Below are 19,702 nucleotides of genomic sequence, written 5' to 3' on the forward strand. Positions count from 1 at the left end.
GACATACAAATTATTTAAGGCCAGAATTGCCCTTTGTAAAATGTCTAATACATGCATGTAGTACTTACAATAGACACAACAATGTTCCAAATATATGGCATGACTGTGATTGTATAAGTGTCTTCTGGACAGTAGCCTCATAAATTTGCAGCTTTTCAACTGTGTTTGATTAGTTTTGCACTAGCGAGGCATGTTTCGCACCCCTAAAAGATTTTAGGACAGGTTGTATTTTGTAACAAGGACATGCCCCTAGGTCCAAATAAGATTTGTGATCCTTTGTGATCAATACGTCAACGCCATGTGCGAGTATAATGTGTCGGGAAGGTGATGCAAAAATGAGCCTTCAGCAGTCCCAATTTCCAATCATCGTCTGCTTGTTTCGTCCTAATCCCTCCCAATGAGAGCTCCATCCATTCTCATCATCATCATCATCCAACTCGAGACGAAACGGACGGAGATTCGTTTCCTAAGACTAATTGAGCAACTTTTTCCTTTGCAACAATCTCGCACTTTTCTCACCCCTCCCAGGTAGGTACACAAATAGCACTTTATTTCCACAACTACCATTCTCCCCCTGGAACGTAGAAATCGTTCTTGGACCAAACTTTGGGAAGCTGAGGATGAAAAGGAAAGGCCCTGTTCGTAATGTAAATAATGTTGTTCCATACGCGAAGGTAATGGTGTTCCATATGCGGTGCTATGTCAAGTCTGTCAAGATGGAGCGGAAATTGACAAACTCCGTCAGGATGACACCCCGGCAAAGCAAAAAGAGTCATGTAGTATCCGCACCATTTTACCTGAAGGACTTGAAAGCTCTTCCTTAATTTGAAAAATGGAACCTAATCTCAGGGTGCTTTGAAAGCATTCCTGTTCAGGGACAGCTAGAGCTTCAATCTGTACATTAAACTCACGTTGCATCTTATAATGTTTCTATTGTCACTCAAAACAAGGTTGTTGTTCGATATTGCCTCTGTTTTGAATGCTCATTCTTCCATCAGACTATACATCAGATATTGCTGGGCGGAGACATTTTTCTTTGTTTTAAAAAGGAAGTCATTCAGGTTCCAGATAAACAAGCAACTTCAAAGCTCAGAAAGTATGATAAAAGTCTTCTTATAGACTCAGGAAAGGTTTAGTAAAGTTAAGATGGATCAAAAGCAAACTCTGATTCGTCGGTCGATCAGATGCTATAACAATATCAAGTTGAATAAAAAATATGATTTTTCCATCTAGAGCTACTGGAGATTTCATTCCCGATAACGGAAAGGAAATTTGGAAAGACTTTCTTGCTTTATTAGTAATTTTCGTTGTTTGTTATGTCTTCATTTTTTATTTGTAATCATAGCTTCGATGTCAACATTAAACGTCAGAATGCTATGGTTTTCTACCTTTTGCAATATGACTTGGGAGGGCTAAAACCTTGAAATCGGCCACAACCACGGAAACGGCCTTGGGATCGGATTTCCAGTTCCATACCCAGAAGGCATGACATCCAAGGGCAAAACGAAATTAAAGTATCGGGTTTAACAATGGACACATGGGTAAAAGGGAACGGAGGATAATGCTGATGATAGAAAACTCATTCTCATTCTGGACCTGCTTCCAAGGTCTCCTTGGCCGAGTGATATTGTTTTTCCATCCATTGGCCTTTATTTGCTCTCCCTTTTTCATTTCGCCAATGATGGTTTATTTATTCAAGACGAAGGAGGAGGCAGAGCAAGAGCAATAGTCCAATTTGTTCCCAGATATGCAGAATATCTGCCAAAGAGGTATTACCATTCTCCAGAGTCATAGGAATTGTATTACTCACAATGACATTGCCAAATTCCCCGCATTCAAATAATGGGTCCAAAAGGATAATGAGGAGCGAGAGTGTGTGAGAGAGAGAGACAGAGAGAGACAGAAGGGATCCAACGCGATTGATCGTCATCAAAATCAAAACGATTAAGTAGTTCACATGACTCTATGAAAGATTGTTTTGTTGGCTTCTCGCAAAATTAGCCATTGATTGATCGACCCCATTTTTTGACTGCGCTTATTTGTCTAATACAAATAAAACAATCAATAATGACCCGCTTAAAGAGGGTGCAGATTTACCCGCAATATCGCGAGCACTGAAGAGTGATTGAAGTATTAGCTTGTTATGAAAACAATTGCGCTCGCATTATCATGTTAGTCTTTTCAACAAATTGTTTGTTAAAGCTCTTCATGTTTGACAAGCATTTCGCGATTATTTTGGAATAGTTCAATGCAATTTAAATGAATTTATTACGGTGTTTTGTTAATATTTTTCATTTTGACAAATAAGAAAGTTTTGCACCCTACTCTGTGCATGCCTTTGGTTTCAAGATTTTGCCCCCAATCTCAAAAGGGGCACGTGGGATCGGCCCTTCTTAGACCGTGATGGTGGTTTCACCTCCCTTGAATTGACTGAGTTTCTCATCGCTTAGTTTGGTACCTGTAAATGGATAAAATGAATTAGTATAAGAGTCGTCAGAGAAGCCATGTTCGCTGAGGATCTCCCCGATCAATTGTGTTCATTTGTGTGGCAGTGACCATTTGCATAATTGAGTAGATCCTGCCAACCAATACAAGAGGGGGGAAATGTTGACCACTTATACTAAAGTAATACCTGAATTTGTTGTTCCTTCTCTTCCCTCTTGACTTGAAGATCCCCCCTCAACAGGCCCGACTTCAATTGCTGCTGACGAGGATGTTTGGGAGTTCCTTATAAATGAGGATTCAGTGATGTCAGTCATACTGATAACCTTGGAGTGCCTTCGCTTCTGTCTATGTTGTTTGAACGCCTTGGCATTCGCTTGGGACGCTTCACTGACCGAATAGTTCTTGAACGTGCGATCCAGCTTGTCGAGGTTCACCAAGCCCTGATCAAAGATGAAATAAAACCAGTCAAAGGTCAGTGCAAGGTTTGGTTTGAGGGATCCCCAATTTTGCCGATTAATAAAATACACTAGATATGAATTTTGATGCCATGCTTACGCTGACAGAGGCGAATGTGCTTTGGTAATGGGAGGACACATCCTTGCGAGCCTTGTCGTTGAGTATCACATGAAATATGAGAATGAATACGCCTTGAAACGAGTTTAAAAGGGCAAAAACCACGGAGAGCCACTCAGCTCCGTTGGCAAAATAAAAGAATCCACAGATCCACGTGAGGCCCAAGATGCACAATAATGAAAAGGAACCTAGAAGGTAAACAAACAATGCAATAATCATCTTGTGTTTCCCAAAAGCGTTGCCTTTTTTATCTCTTACCTTTGGCCAAGGTCAGATTTTTGCGATTCAATTTGGAGATTCCCCCACCATTTGCGGCTACTGCAGGTGCCAATGTGGATCTTGAACTCAATGAGCGATATGCGATGAGCATTGCCTTTACAAACATAGCCGTATTCGCCACCAATATCACGATCACCGGCCCAGCAAAGGCCCAAATGAGGCCATTACGATGATCCAACCAACAGCTACATTAGAGGGTCTATATTAGTAAATAGGTCATAAAACAAGAAACTTCTTCGTGGTTAGCTCACTTCTTATCCGTTCCATAACCATGACTTCCAGTTGCTTCCACAATGATTACGCTGAGAATGACAATGATGGCTGGAGTGCCATAACCCACCAAGTAATAAATCCATACGGGGGATTTTTCCAAAGTGAACACCTGCGTTCAAGGAAATAAATCACAAGTTGGCGCTAGTTTTACAATGGCGATATTTACTTAGAGGAGGTGCTCAAGACGACAAGATCACTCAAATTGTTGGAAGCTTGTCTCTCCGTTACCTTAACGAGCATAAAGTAGACATGAACCCCTTCCACAAACATCCACGCAAACGCAGCCAGAAAGAGGAAGTGAAGAAAACCCGCAATGGTTCCACACACACCAGGATTGGAGGTGGCGTCCAGACCAGAAAGGAGTAGAATCTCCGCAAAGAGAAGACAGAAGCAAAGATTCAAGTGGATCGTGGTCCGCTCGCCTCGAAGTCCTGTGATGATAACGCCATACACATTCAAATGATACAACTATGTACATTATGGATGATTGGTTAGTAAGTAAAAGCACACTTACCTGGGACAGTGAGAAAGACGACGATGCAAATGACTAGACTGATTATGGAAGCACTACATCCCACTATGGTGATCCACGTTAACACATAGTTCAAAATCAACTGGAATAAAACAACGAGAGGTTTAAAAGTGCCCCTTCTTTTCAGACGTTCAGTTGTTTAGCCTGCCTCCGTTCTTTATTGGCGACTTTATTGATTCAACAAAAGGAAATGACGGGCTTTCTGCCTCCCCTCACTACCAAATCTAGGAGCAAACAAGCTCTATTCAGGATGTCAGAAACAACGGGAATTAGCCGAGAAACTCAAAAGCGAAATCATGAAAAATTGAGGCGAGAGATCCTTGTCCTGGTCTATCATCACTTAATGGAAGAAGGTTTATGTGAAAGCGCCCAGATGATGAATGAGGAGCTCCAATGGAACTTGAGCGAGTTCCACCCATGTGATAACGTCGATCTACCTTTAATATTCATGGAATATCTGGGATACTACCACGTGAGTGCTACAATTATGATAAGGAAAATACACTTGAACCCAAATTAGTGCTCAAGAGTTGGCAAATTTATATTCCAGATGAGGTTCCATCGAAGGCCAAAGTTTTGCAAGAAGCAGGTCAACGAGGCCGTTTTGACAAAAACCAATCCCAGGAATCGAGATATGAATGAAAACCACTTGAATGAACATGATGAGTGGTTGATGACCAACAACTTGAATGTTCCAAAATATCTGTTATCTAACTCGGAGACCAAAGAATTGGTTGGACAAATTCTAAAACAGACGGTTCCACACTCTCAACTCCAGCAGACGGATTGGGACCACATTATAGGCCACGAAGAGGCTAAATTGGCCATAGAGGAACTAGCCATTTTGCCCATGGAACATCCTCAACTGTTCTCCAAATGTGGATTACAATACGGAACCAAGTCCATTCTCCTGGCTGGACCACCAGGTACTTGTAGTTTTGGGAGTTCAGATTGCACCAGTTGTTCCTTCTGTCTCTTCTTTTGCACAATCAAAGTAATTCAACTTTCAATTGGACCTCTGAACCCTCGTGAATGCCATGAATCTCGCTCTCAACATCCAACTGAAAATTTTCCCCCGAAAATGAAGTCCGTTTCACAGAACCTTTGAGCGGGATAGTGATCTCAAAACATCCTGACCTCGCTAAGGGCCAATCTTAAGTTAGAAATTAATTTTCCAGGAACTGGTAAGACGTCTCTGGTCAAATGTCTGGCTTCGAAGGCCAAGTTCCACTTTATGAGCTTGAGTTCTAGTTCCTTGGTGAGTAAGTGGAGAGGAGACTCCGAGAAACTGATCTCCATTGTGTTCGAAGTGGCCAGACACAATGCTCCCACTATTGTCTTTCTCGACGAGGCCGAGAGCATTTTGGGGAACAGATTGGTCAACGGAGAACATGAGGCTTCAAAAAGGTAGTGACCATTGGTTAATTCATCCATGTGGACAAGTTACTGAATCTAAGCTCTTGCTTTTCCAGGTCCAAATCTGAATTATTGGTCCAATTAGATGGCATGAATTTGGATCCAAGGCAGGTGATCTTCATTGCTGCCACCAATATGCCATGGAGTTTGGACCCGGGATTTCTGCGTCGATTCATACGCATCCTCGAGGTTCCACTGCCAAACCAATCGGAGCGAGAACAAATCATCTCAAGACAGTTTCATAATGTCACCTTCAAGGTGGATGTGAGCACTCTTTTGAATAAGACTGATGGCTTCTCGGGGGCGGACCTAGTTCACGTTTGCGATCAGATCAAGCTCAAGCTCTTCAGACAAACCGTGGAACGGAATCGTGGATTATCGGGACTGAAGGGAAAACAACCCCTGAACTTGGAACCGATTCTCAGGAACGTGAAACGCTCGACGAATTCGGAGTGGAACAAAAAGTTTCATGATTGGTCGGAAGGACCTACCTGACCCTCCAGATTTCCGTTGATATCTAGGATAACGCCAAAGTTGGTCAAATGATTACAATAGCACACACTGAATTGGCTACCCGATTCCACGAGTTCACAACCATCTTCTGACCATCCAGAGCCGTTCCAATAACCACACATTGGCTCTAGAAAATCGGATAAAAACATTTTGATGAGACAGCGTCATATTGTATTTTTGTAAATGGCTCTTACTCGACAAATTGTATTTGTCCCCTTGGAAGTTATAGGAAAAGGTCAGATTCACTTCAAGGAATTGATCCTCGATTTTAATTCGTTGGTCATCTTGGTACAAAGTGGCTCCCAAAACCACCGAGTTTACTAGATCCTTAGCAATAACCTCGTCCGTGTCATCCACGCTCTTAATCCTGCAATGACATCCTCTTAATAATAAGTAAAACAAGGTTGAGTGACTTTGATGTCAAAACTTACGCAAAGCAGTCTTCTTGGGCATTAAGAATGCATCCAAAGGTCGGGAAGCTATGGAAACTGATGCTGATCTCCTCATCATTCCGTCCGGATACGGTAATTTTAGATTGACCACTTGAATAGGAATCCCCCTCAGATAGTTTGATTTCCCGCGAAATTTTAACTTCGACAGCTGAAAGTTTGGAGTCAAATTGAGGTTAATCACGATAGAGGGAAAAATTGGATTCATCGAAGGAATAATACCCTTGCTGACTGGAGAATACAAGTGGTGCTTGGACTTTGAATATTTCATGATACTCTGAGTGATTTCATCTAGATTGTCTTGAATCGTAGTGAGAGATTGACGCTTTTGCTTGTCTTCTAAACCCAACCACACCGTTTGTCTCCGTAAGACGTCATCCAAAAGGTTCACGCCTTGTTCAGTGAAGGAGTCAGCGTAAGCCTCTGGGTCCTCCTGGGCCTCAATCCGGTCGGCTTGAACCTGAGAACAGGCAAATATTATTGTCCGACATTTCGAACTTGGAAATATTAGTATTTTGATATTATAGAACCATTCAAGACATCAGATGAGACGTTTAAAGAGTATTGGTTGGAGGTGAGATGGAAAGAAATACGTGTGTAGCACTAAGGTTTAGAAACTTACTTTGATGGCTTTGTCCAGGACGGTTAACACTTTGTTGACGTCTCCGGAGGCCAACTCTTCACCCGAAGACACATTGTTATAAAAATTCCCAATCACATCGGACGGAACGCTTGTTTCATCCTCGAGATTGTTTAGTACGTCTTCGATTTCCAAACGGGTGCAGTTGCTCATGTCCGGAAGTCCAATCCAGTCACCTTCCTGCCCACATTGCCAAAATGCCAAGCCATCCTGGCCCTCGGGACAAACCTTCAGAAGAATCACGTACATCATTAGATGAAAAAAAAGAAAAGAAAGGCCCGTTCATTTAATGGACATGTCCTACTTGGCCTGTTGTCTGGCCGGGGGCGCCCTCAATTGTCCAATTATAATTAGGATAGGGCCATCCCGGAGTTCCCGATTGCACTGGCTCACAATTTTGTTGCATTGGTAGGAATGACCGGGGTTGATTGGTGGGTGCCAAGGCGCACAAACCTTTCCGCAGCTTCTCACAACTCTTGCTATTTGAGTCACAGCCAAGATCGGTGTCGATATCCGGAAAGCAAATATCGTTTGAAAGGTCATAGACTCCTTCTTCAAAAACCATGTCAGAGAACTGGATCGGACATCGTGTCCCACCTGTGGGACATTCCTCACTGCTGGCCATCCAGAGCTATGAAAACAGAGGATTACTATTGTTAGGGATTGACGTTTTCTTCTTCCTTCCATTCACCTCTTCTTTGTCTGCAATGAAAGTCGGTTGCATGCACTCCTCGGCGTTGGTCATGTTTGAAAGAATGAAGGCCAGATCACCTCCCCATTTCCAACATTGCCTTCGGGCCTCTTTCCACGACATAAGGCCTGTTTTTTTGTAGCAAGTATCTCCTGGTCATGAACCCCAAGGTTAGTTTAAATGTCAACATATGAATTGTTTATTGTGAACATGCTTACCTCGACGATAGTCCACGGCCATAGGACAAGAAACGGATTTCTTGTCAAAGTTATCTTCGGGGTGATAACGATATTCGACGATTCGTTGTCCAAGACTCTTGAGACAAGTGACATCTTCGGGGTTGACCTTAGACTTTTTCGATCTGGAGTCAATGGCTTGAAAGCCAAAAGAGGCTTCGCAAAGCACAGGATAACCAGCTTCATGACCTTGGCAAGGGGTTTGCACCAATTCCTTCTGTAAAAGGAGTAGCGTAGAGTAAAAGAGCTTTGGTCATTTCATATTTTCTATGAGCGGCTTTGGCCAGTATTAACCAATAGCAAAAGAACAGGCCGTGCACAAATGTAAGTGATTGATCTTGACTTTTTCTAAATCAACTTTTATCTCTCTCTCTCTGTCTCTCAAATATGCAAACTTGATTCCGGCGGCTTACCTCGGGTCCTAAAAGTAAGCACTGTTCACTTTGATGCGATGCTTTTAGCGAGGAAAATGCTCTCACATCTAGCCACACCGGGCTGTTGAACATGGCGTGATCAATCTTCTCTATGTCTTGAAAATCATAGGGATTGGCCAAGGTTCCAGCATGATTTTGACAGCTGTCCTCGGCATCTTCAACGCTACTACTCAATTGTTTCACGAGGAAATATTCTTTGTAGATAGAGCTCTCTCGGAAAAGAGTAGTATTGACCTCACAGCTAGTTTTACCTTGGCACCAGTAAATCATGGCTGCCAGAGATTGCGAAGCCACGCAAAAGTCTCTTTCATTTTGAGCGTAATCATCCTCCCGACAAGCGAATGCTGCAGCTCCAGTCAGTGATTGCTCCATGAAGAAAGGTCGTCCATAAGCGACATGGTCAATGATGATCACTTTGTCTGACGTTCCTACATTTAAAGAGATAATGCTCTCCGATGTGTCAGTTTTTTCAACTTGGCAGAACGTTTTGCCCGCGGACCCCCCACTTCCACTGGTCATTTCCGTGCAATTCTGGTAACCAAAATTGTTCCGACACTGACAAGTGTAGATGAATTCGTTCTCTTTGGTATCATCTTGGGTTGGTGTGCGTTCCTGGATGCAAAGTGGAACAAAGAAGCCTTCGAGTGTGCACGGGACGAGGGCTAGCTCAAAGGTGTCTTTGAAGATCACTTCACATTTCATGTCGATCAGATTGGCTAACCAGTACCCGTCAACTTGTTCGGGGACGTCGAGGTTTCCGATTTGCATGTATTTCTGAGCGCCCTCCATGTTGAATGAGGTCTTCTCCGGATCGAAGAGACTAGCTCGATTGGTTTGACAAAAGGATTTGCTTTGGTACCAATCCATGGCTTCGGGCGAATGAAAGAATGCTTGTGTTTGGATTTTGTTTGAATTCAGAACGAATGATGAGGGAGATTGGGACATAACAATGCATTGACCCTTGTTTTCGCATGGATTCATGGGACATTTTAAGTAGTTGCCACAGCCAGCTGAAATCAATCGGTTTTGTGGTTAATCCAATATAGGTTTCCACTATTTTGGCGGTGGCTTACCGTTTGAAACTAGCAGAATTAGTCCGAGAACGGAAATTCTATCCATCATGATGGATATCGATTGCCTACAATCATAAAAATAACTTTGATACCAAATCTGTTTTTATCTCAAGGACGTGCACTCTTATGACGTCAGAGTCAAGATACTGTAGTCATTATTTATGAAGTGTTGATTACTCTGTAATCTATGAGCAGGTTGATGTAACAAATTTGAGATTACAAATATGCTTTCCAAGCATGCTCGTTATAAACTGATTGTGAAAAGGCTCGTCAACCAAACTTGTTCATCAGGTCAAAAAATGAGTGAAATGATTATCCGGTTGGGAAGCGAAGATATGATGACCGATACAAGTGTTTGATTTCGAAATGTTTGAGGAAATATGCATTCCCCAGAACTGTTTTGCAGTACAAATAAGCAAATCCTACTGACGGAAGGACGGGAACTTCAAAGTGATTCCCAATGGCTACTAAATCACAGTGCACTAACAATGGTTTTTTTTATATAGAACCGAAAGTGTTCGTAAGGACTCAGTTATATATAATTCAATAAAAGAGTAACTCAGATAGAAAGAAGAATAAAAAAGTATTAGGCTTTTTGGTGTGACTAATAGCATAGAATTCTCATTTCTCTTCATGGTTAGCTCAAAAGACATTGGCTGGTCCTATTAGTGTTCAATACAAAATAAGGAGTTGCTTGGAACTGAAACGGCGATTAAGCTTCTGCTACCGTTTGAAAGAGTGTCATACAAAAGATGAATCTTCATATAAATTTGTTGAATCGTTAGAAAACTCTAATTCTCACTCGGGGAATGCTGCGCTCCCTCAAATTACGCAAATTCTACTTTCAAAAAAGATTTCCTTTCTGTAAACTCACTTAAAACCCTTAAATACGGACTTTGATGGAATATTACTGTTTATTGCTAAAAGTAACTTTATTACCTCTTAGTAAACTCTTAGCTTTATTTTATTGATGATCGCATCTCATCAACCGCTAGTATTCCAAAGTGTTTCTTCCACTATTAATCGATTTTATTTGTTACCAATGCTCTTTATTCTCACACTTGGAGATTTTAGTGGCCAAGGCGGTAAACAATAATTCAAATCATGAAAAATATGTTATCATGGTCCACTTCTTTTTTATGATGAGTTTCCGAATACACATAAAAATGAGCTTTCTAGGTCAAGTAAATTGTATGATATGTATGAACACTACTTGTCATATGTCTAGTTACTTTACACCAGACTTGAACCGATATGTTCATGGAGAAAAACCATGTGGTCTTCTTGCGACCAAATACCATTTGAATGTTCACATTCCCCCGCGGGTTGAAAAATTCCCCTACATTAAGAAACATCTCAGATTCATGAGAATTCCGTTTGTTTGACCGGATGACTGTCTCTTCCAAAATTCTAAAGCGACCAGAGAGCTACGACATACTTTATGAATAGCGAGACCTTAATCTTTCTATCGGACAAAATGAAAAGATCTTTGTTTTACAGTTAGATAGCCCATCCCAATGTTAACAGTCCCTCTTATCGAGTTGGTAGTACATCAGGCTGAATAAATTAATCCATTGATGCAATATTTTGAGACAATAGTAATTCTTCTCTTCCTCTCCAGAGGATAACATATATGTACCCATTCGAGTATAGTAGATTTTATTTTGCTTTCCCACGCTTTCCAGTATAAATGATAATACAAACGATAAGGGTTACTGATAATGACAATAAAAAAGTCCACAGTTCAATACTCATCACCTGGGTTTCTTTTCAACCTTTTAACGCGGATGCAAGTCCAGAAAGAGCGAAGTATTCTGACATGGACTATCCAAATAACTACTAGAAAAGGGAATAACATGATGGCTGCCTTTTCTGATGGGCTGGTCTTGGTTCAAAAACCTCTACTCCTATTTCTCTGGCAATGCATACGATTGTCAAGAAGCTTATAAGAGACTGAACGATGAGATTCAGGCGCATCATGTTGTTAGGCGATCATACCCATAATATCGGATAACCGTGATCATTTAGGAAGTGTGCTAATTTTTGTTTTCCCCTAGTTGTGATCACAAATAGAATTGGACACTTCAGAGTAAAATTGAGATTAGGCTTTGTTTTGAATCTTATCCGGGGTCAAGCTTTCGTGTACTTTCCTGATTTCCACGAGGATCATGCCTTCTCTTGAATCTACTTTCATCTGTCAAGTTCTTTTTTTATTGAAGTAGCCATTGAAAAAACTCGTAAAAGTTGTCGCTTGACATCTTTGTTGGCATTTTAGAAGTGCTGAAGATCTGTTATTGTGCATTCATTCGAACCTGACGACATGACGGCTATCCATTTGTATCCTAATCAATCTGGCATGTGATTGGGACTGTTATGGCTCCTTTTATGGATGATAAATTTTCTTGACTTTATTCCGCTTAATCTGCAATTTGCTATCAGTGTGTAGTGACCTTATCTCAGGTTGTTTCTGTTTCTGATCATTAAAATGCGGGCAACATTCTTTGCCATGTGGTCTAAGATAGGAGCTTCCGGCCTTTAAGTTTAGAATACTTTTCATGGAATCGATTACGACTCGACAAGAAAAACATTAGCCGAAATTGAGTTTTGGCGAAAGGAATCTGATTCATTTTCAATCCTCCAAACTTATGTGACGTCGTCAATATTTCAACTTGTCTGTTGACTACAATGGCTTCCAAAGTGATTTTGATCCATATCCATAAGATGGGCATACTTCCTCATGACGTGAATGACTTCAAAAATTGAAACCTGTTCCAAAACTATGATATATCTGTGATCATTAATGTAGAAATCTTTGAATTGGCGAAACCCGTTCATTCTAACCATCTTATGAATCGTTGCCAAATTCTAGTTTTCCTTGAACGATCTCCAAACCGCAAACGGTTATGAGAGACCAGAATGATACTGGTATTACTTACGGTCCCAAAATTACTGTCACATTAACTAACTTGAATTTCAAAAAGTTACCCATCTTGTCCCCCAAAAGCCTTGTTGATACAATGGACTTGCTGCAACAACCTGTCGGGTTCGATTTCGTCGATTCCCCTTCAGTGGTTTTTCATTGCTTCGTTCAAGTTCGAGGAGGTTTCACTTCACATTTTCAATTTAACTGCCAATAGAATTCACTGGATGAATGGACTTTCAAAAATCTTGCGGCTTACCTCAAGTTGAACAATCAAGAAATGTGTGTAGTGTTTAACGCTCACACAAAACACACTATTTGAGGACTTGTTAGCTGTCACTCATATTTTTGGGCTTATCACTCGAACACCGATTGAGATTATAAGATTTATCTCTCCAGGCATTCCTGACCTCGTCAGTCGTCCGCTAAATTGTTAACTAATGCATTTGTTCAACTCCGGCGAAATCCTGGCCGAACACCGGGTTCCTCGTCCTTTTGAGGCCCAAAATAAACAGGGTACGTTCACTGGTTTGGTTTGGTGGGTTGACGGGGTCCCAGAATGCCCGTGTGATTGATCCGTCACTTCCACAACTCATTTTTGCACCGCTCTAAATTGTTTCGGAAGGCAATGATGATGATGATGACGACGAAGGTTATGGGTCTGAGCAGGGATTCGGAAGCCGATTTCCAAATTGCACATCTTCATCCTCTGCATCGAATGCAGGATTGAATTGTGTACATACTACCTAACCATTGTGAGGTGAATCATAGGAGGTGGCTTCTCGCGAAACAGACATGATTAAGAGCCGGGTTCCCTCAATCGGAGCAATCGCCGGGCACATCCTTCCTCCTCGCGAACGTTATGGAAACTGGAAGCCGTTGACGGCTAACACACACAAACATACTACACCAACATCGAGGATCATGCGCACACATGCATTCAGTAGTAGTCATCAAATCAGGATTCCCTCAATACCATCCTCGTTCTCGTCGTTCTCCTCGATCGTCGGCTACTTGAACGAAGCCAGAGATTTCATTCCATTCACACACGCATGTCTTTGATATCCATATCTTATTACTATGAACAATGGTTGGACTTCACGACCGGAGAAACGTTTCTTTCGAGAAGGAGTGTCCCTCCCCATGGGAACTCATCATGACTAACGGTCCCAAAGAGAGCTGAAGAGGGTGGTTGTAGTGGTGGTGTTTGATTTATCAACTTATGAGAGTGTGAGAGGGGTGGGATTAGTATAGCAGGCCACTTTCACACCAAACTTCAGATTTCGGTTGGGATAATGATCTGTGCACATACGACATGTCCTCTTCGGCATAGCATAACATAATCCTGTATCCATTTAAAAAAATACCTCTCTTGCTGATAACTGATTCGAGGAGGTAGAAAAAATCAGATGTTTTCGATGTTTGATATAAAAAAGAAATATGACAACATAAACGAGCCAAATAACTCGTTTGGCTTTAGTGGTATTGGTAAGTATCATGACTTCGATTGAACCAAGTGTGAGTGCGATTGGGACAACCATTGCGTGACAACAACTTTGACAAACGCTCAAGTTTTCTCGAGGCTCGCCTGAGTGCACACTAACAATATGTTCTTTTTAACTTGACAGCATCAAATTCATGTGTTCGGAACTTCCTAAAATGCATTGAATCACTGGAACTCTCAAGAACTGAACTAAAATTGGGGGCTTGTAAGTACTATTTATACAAAAGAGCACGTTCTGGAGATACTTATGTAGTTAGAATAGTGGTTTTCATCCTTCTTTTTTTCTAGCAGACTTTTAGAACGATACCTTTACATTAATCGTCAATGAGTTGGATTGCTTATTGAGACGAATAGGATATATTTTGAGATGGATTGAAAGTGTTATTAAAGTAGTTCAGGAATGGCACTTTCTTATACCAGGCAATATTAAATTATATTCAATTCAGTTTTGTTTTTCGTATTTGAATCACGTCTAAATTTTATGAGTTCACAAAATTTTGTGTTGACACTCGATTTAAATTCTTTTCTCATATGAACAAAAATCAAATAGCAAATTCGTATAGCTGACGGTGTAATATTTCGTTTTCTAAAAGCTTCAAAAATATTGATCGTTCTTTCAAACTTTTAGCAATATATACCAATCCATACACCTCAATTGATACAGAGGCCCTTGATTTCTAAATATTAAAAAAACAGGCTACAACGAGCAAATGGAAACACTTCTGTTTCCAATTTCCGTGCAAGTTAATGATTCAAAATAATTTTTGTACCTTTATCGATCACATTGATAAGACAGGCCAAGATCAACTTCAGACAAAATTGTCTTTTTGTCGTACAGGGTTATCCCAGTCTTGTGTATTGACCCGTGATAAAAGTATAGTGACTCTACATAGGATCGTATGTAAATATTTATATTGCTAAAATAATATCGTTTCGAGGAAATGTGTTTGGGGCACGTACTAAGAAGGCTTCTTGTATATTTCATGCAAATTGGTTGGTTTGTTATGATGCCGTTTCGGATAGAATGGAATAGAGAAGAGCAATGAATTTGGTGAAAAGGCGACAGAAAATGGCAAAAAGGGTTATAAAAAGTGTTATGATTTTAAAAAATGGTAGTGCCCACGAAGATGACACATCAAGATATGTCTTGCCTACCACCATCTGCAGAAGTAGTGTAGAGCCACATTATTTTAAAAAGTTTCCTCTCAATTCTTAAGAAATAAGAAAGAAGCTGAAAATTCTTCTTAAACTTCGAATTAGAATCTTAGTCTTGAGGATGTATATTTCAACAAAATTCCTCAATATAAGGGTTTGTGGTGGCTCTGATAGTCGTGGTATGTCTAGTAAGATTAAGTAATCCAAAGGAAGCCAAACATCAGTGCTAAAAACATTTTTTTCTACACGTTTTACCCACCAGTGAAGAGTAAGTAAATTTCCAACCATTACATTTGACCATCTCAAGTGTCAAGTAAGAACAATGCCCTAAAAGCCCATTATCAGAGAAATACTGCAGATGCATTTGGCGTAATTTTCGTCTCATAAATCTCCACATTTACAATTGAAAAGCGGCAGCATGTTCAATCAATGGCCAGAAAGGCCAAACCTAGCTAACGCCGATTTTCCGAGTCGATTTTGATTAAAACCATTTTTTCTAAATTTCACGATAAAAAGTGATTGAAAAAGTGATTCGAAATGCACTTTTGTTTGAATGAGTACACGAGCTGATGTATGGTGAAGATAAAATATTGTCTGTTGTACTCCTCACTTTGAATGCATGATGACCATTTCTTGGGTTGTAGCCTGAATTGCGTGAGTTAAAGCTCTTCCGAGGTGCAATCAAAATCAAACTACATTCCCTGTCATGCCGATCGTACGACTATTGGAACACCGTGCAAATTTTGCCATGGGGATGGCTGCCACAGTTAATTTACAGGCCTTCCTAAGATCCTGACGGGCGATGGGTGGGTAAACCTGAGAGTGCTGATTTCACAGTTGAACCTTGGAAATGGTAGGCCAAGGTAAGAAACCGTCAAGAAGGTGTGGAGTGACCTTGTCTTTGAAGCTTTCTTGAACTTGCACAGATCTTCTACAATGTGAACCGTATCGTCGTTGATGGATTTTCCCACGCATCTGGTGTAGATAATCTCGGTGGAGCTGAGTTGAAGAGTTCCAAAACCATGGCATGGTCTCTTAAGTCTTGGACAAATGCTGTAATCGGACTAGGATGGGCGCCCCTCTTGAGCCACTATTTGGATTGTTGCTTGTTCCCTGGGGAGTGCGAGAAAACGGTGGGCTCATCAAGGTGGCAATAAGTTCGAGTCACTCTCTCTTCTATACCTCTCCATTGGTTTCGAAGTTGGTCGGCAAATCTACGCACTGCTATTTTTGCTCGTTGATCAGTCAACGATCTCGAGACCCGTTGAGCAAACTTCTTGACTGTCCTTGACACCGGCCCTCTTTGCTGCAAATGCCCCCGGACGTGATGAAGACCTTAGCATCGTTCTTAAATATTAAAGTAGATTGGAATTAAGCAACGCCACACTGTTGCTCAAAAACAAAGGTGGAACATTTTTATTTTCATAACTTAAGTTGGCCAGACCCCCCAAACGATCAAATAGTTTATAGAGGGAATGCTTGATTTTGAAAGCAAGTAGTACCTTGGAGTTGTCATTTGGACGTTAAACCAAAGCAATTGGCTGACTGAAAGTGGTGAGGTAGTTTTCATACTCATTAGCTTCATTTGCAAGGGTAAGAGCTAAACAAACTGCATCTCTATTTTGGCACTGAAGTTCCACTCCAAATTGATGATTCCAAAATATTTGATGCAATCCAAGCTTGCTCATCTAATGGTCGGGATTCGACGCACTGATTACGTTGCAATTTCTTGACGAAGTTGCAATTTGCAGCTCACAGTCTGTAGCTCCGTTAATTTGCACATAAAAAGCTGTTAACCTCAATTTCTGTGCCCAATGCAACAATCGAAATGTGTCAATTGCAAGAGGAAATGAGCAGGAATAGTGCTCAGAAAACAATGCTTTATTTTTTCCGAAAATAGTTTCATGAATGACAAACTTGGGCCAGGGAGTATACAAGAAAATAGCGAAAGAGACGTAATTCTTTTGATTCTTATGCCAAGCATTGTGCAGAAAAAGCAACGAATCACTGCATCTATTTAATAAATATATATATATATATATATATTGTTTGTACAACTCAAGCACTCCCAAAGGTGCATGAAGAGTCTTATTCCAGTCTGCCAGGCCTTACGATAATTCTTTGCCGTCGTAATTTGCAATAGTTAAACTTTGCCAGAAGACGAATATTCAAATTGAGAAAGCGTTACTCATTATCAAAATTGCATGAGAAACAAACTTTCTTGCATTAAAACGCATAAAAAGGTTAAGAGTTGGTCGACAAATAGCATTTCAGTGATCAATTTCCACACACGGCAAAAAGTGGAAACCATGTTTTGTGAAAATCCCGAAAATCCGAGGCAAAATAGTTGGTTTTTAGTGCTTCTTTTCAACAACAGATGAACTTAAAATTTATGCGAAAACATGGGCTCTTTGTAAGGTTCAAAACTGTGTCACTTTTGCTAACTCTTTTTAGCTCGGTACAATTCCTAATTTTCCAATAAGTATGCACGTCACCGTAAATAGAAGCGTTGGGTTTGAAGGAAGAATTGTAATTAAGGCTTACTCTTTGATTGGAGATGGTTATTGTTATTATACATACTTCATGTAATATGTCACCTGAGAAATTTGTTCCTCTTTACAGGCTCTTTGCCCGAAATTTAAATGAAAATGACTTGGTTTACGAACACGTTAGATGGCGACATACTTGGGGTGCAAAAGATTCTTCTGCCGTAAAAGGCTCTCTCACCGAACAACGCATTACTATAGTTCCAATAAATAGCTCCAACAAAAGTCCAAGGAATTTGTTGAATTGATATTTATGGTAACCACTCGATCTACTTTTCTCGGCCACAATATTGCACCATAGTAACCGGCAACTATGCATAGGTATGTTCATGGGATAAAAATGCACAAGTTTGTGCTCCGTATTTGAACCATAAAAAGATACATGAACACGGATATTGGGTATTGTGTCTCCTCACATTAGTAATTCATTAGTTTTGCTTTTCTAGCTTACCCTAACCATATCAGGAGGGCTGCAGAAAGCTATTTATATAGCTAGTCTTGGGACAAGTCCGAAAGCACTCAAGTCTTGAACTTATCCTCTTACGAATTTTTAGGGGACTCTAGTCCAGGCTCCCTTTTTCTGCAGGGAATGCATTCTATGACCACAAATTTTCTATTCCTTTTTTTACTCTGTGCTTGTAAATCCAACCAAAACCAATCCGTATGCATCCACTTGAATTCGAACTTGACAGCGAATGAGTAAACTTAGAATCTTATTGATGTCATCACATTAAATCATACCCCTCAATTCAATTAATATATTCAATGGGTTACTAGGCGTTTCATTTTTATAACGGTGACCATAATATCTAGATAGGGCTACACATCCAATTGATTGAGAATATTTCTTTACTACAATGCGTTTTGCTGCTACCGTACACGTACCGAATTTTGCCCTCAACTAAACTGAGGGTGATAGCTGATTCTCTATCTTTCTAACCAGGTTATGTTAATCGATTTTTAATTACTAGTCGTTGTCTACAAACAAGTCAAGCATTCAAAGTTACGTTATAAAACATGAACATCACAATGGAAAGTTAAATGTCTAAGTCATTTATGGGATCATCAAATATCAATATAAGAAAATATATAGAGATAAATAAAAGTTATGTAAAATGAATACATTTCTCGTCTTAAACTGCTGGGATTCCAATCCCATTGGCGGTAAGGAAGTCTGCGAAAAAAAATACAAAAAGCAGCAAGAAACTTGAGAAGACGAAAATACTTCATGTCATTTGCAAAGCATTTATAGACAAATACTTCCCGTGGAAAACCCTTAAAGTCCTCATCAGGCTTCAGAATGGGATGTCCTGGGGAGGTCTTTTTCTTCGTGGACAAAAAAGGAGCATTTTTGGTCCTTGTGCTAACACCCAATTGCAATATGTTTTTGATCAAGGAAATTTTTGCTAAACCAAATATTTCTTGAGATGGGAAGTTACCAGGTCTAAATTAGGCTTCAAGGCCATAATCCACAAGAGGTTATTCCCATGGGCTTTGTCAAAGATGGAATATCAATAGCTTAACCGATCATGGTCCTTTGAGAAAAATCAAAATGATCCAAGGGGATAATATACTTTTTGCCAAAGGTTACCAATACTTTCAAAGAAAGCTTTAACTTGGCGACAAGCGAATTTCAGAAGTATCGAGAGTTAAGCTTTAAAATAGAGAGAGCTGGAATTCAGGAACTCGTATCCCTGCAAATTTTCCATAACAAATATCATTTTAAGACTCGTCTCTAAGTTTCTATTTTATTCGATATAAGCTCTTTTGAAAGTGCAAAAATTCAATTCAATACGCATTGGGAACTTTCGCTTTGGTCTTTGCCTCGTGGGTTGCTTTGTAATAAAACTCAACAAAGGCTAACCACATGAAGGTCCCAATCATTTAACAACACCAATTACTTTGACACGTACATATATATTGTACAACCCCCCCCATTCAATCTTCTGCAATAAGCACAAAAAGCGATATTTTCAGAATTTATTTGCTCACACTCGAAGGTGTATCCACACCTAAGGATGAA

The 19,702-nt window shown here is 40.3% G+C and overlaps 2 protein-coding genes across 3 annotated transcripts; one reads left to right on the forward strand and one right to left on the reverse strand.

The window, feature by feature from the left end:
• Nucleotides 1-2,249: 2,249 nt before the first annotated feature.
• LOC131879384 (adhesion G protein-coupled receptor L2-like) lies at nt 2,250-12,957 on the reverse strand. Of its 2 annotated transcripts, none has more exons than XM_059225688.1 (18): nt 12,734-12,957; nt 9,555-9,619; nt 8,461-9,491; nt 8,030-8,261; nt 7,812-7,963; nt 7,425-7,751; nt 7,103-7,348; nt 6,703-6,940; nt 6,463-6,631; nt 6,226-6,398; nt 6,010-6,158; nt 4,085-4,184; nt 3,799-4,001; nt 3,549-3,679; nt 3,277-3,482; nt 3,001-3,206; nt 2,633-2,885; nt 2,250-2,458 (listed from the first exon to the last, which is right to left on the reverse strand). In XM_059225688.1, exons 2-18 carry the CDS (start codon nt 9,601-9,603, stop codon nt 2,394-2,396), a joined length of 3,930 nt encoding a protein of 1,309 aa, XP_059081671.1. In that variant the 5' UTR covers nt 9,604-9,619; nt 12,734-12,957; the 3' UTR covers nt 2,250-2,393. The 2 variants fall into 2 exon arrangements, with proteins under 2 accessions (XP_059081671.1, XP_059081670.1); XM_059225687.1 differs by having other exon boundaries at nt 8,030-8,264.
• On the forward strand, nt 4,206-6,013 carry LOC131879385 (katanin p60 ATPase-containing subunit A-like 2). Its single transcript, XM_059225689.1, has 4 exons — nt 4,206-4,574; nt 4,653-5,028; nt 5,281-5,509; nt 5,575-6,013. The coding sequence occupies exons 1-4, from the start codon at nt 4,293-4,295 to the stop codon at nt 6,011-6,013; spliced, it is 1,326 nt and encodes a 441-aa protein (XP_059081672.1). The 5' UTR covers nt 4,206-4,292.
• Nucleotides 12,958-19,702: the final 6,745 nt, after the last annotated feature.

This window comes from Tigriopus californicus, chromosome 4, assembly GCF_007210705.1.
Source record: "Tigriopus californicus strain San Diego chromosome 4, Tcal_SD_v2.1, whole genome shotgun sequence".
NCBI classification, from domain to species: Eukaryota; Metazoa; Arthropoda; class Copepoda; order Harpacticoida; family Harpacticidae; genus Tigriopus; species Tigriopus californicus.

What these genes read in the sequence shown, in the direction of transcription:
- LOC131879385 (XM_059225689.1), top strand. Translation starts at nt 4,293, where the DNA reads ATGACGGGCTTTCTGCCTCCCCTCACTACCAAATCTAGGAGCAAACAA. An exon ending in AATATCTGGGATACTACCAC is followed by an intron (nt 4,575 to 4,652) that starts GTGAGTGCTACA and finishes TTTATATTCCAG; the next exon opens with ATGAGGTTCCATCGAAGGCC. An exon ending in TCTCCTGGCTGGACCACCAG is followed by an intron (nt 5,029 to 5,280) that starts GTACTTGTAGTT and finishes TTAATTTTCCAG; the next exon opens with GAACTGGTAAGACGTCTCTG.
- LOC131879384 (XM_059225687.1), bottom strand. Translation starts at nt 9,603, where the DNA reads ATGATGGATAGAATTTCCGTTCTCGGACTAATTCTGCTAGTTTCAAAC. An exon ending in GCTTACTTTTAGGACCCGAG is followed by an intron (nt 8,265 to 8,460) that starts GTAAGCCGCCGG and finishes CTCCTTTTACAG; the next exon opens with AAGGAATTGGTGCAAACCCC. An exon ending in TCTACTTTATGCTCGTTAAG is followed by an intron (nt 3,680 to 3,798) that starts GTAACGGAGAGA and finishes CCTTGAACGCAG; the next exon opens with GTGTTCACTTTGGAAAAATC.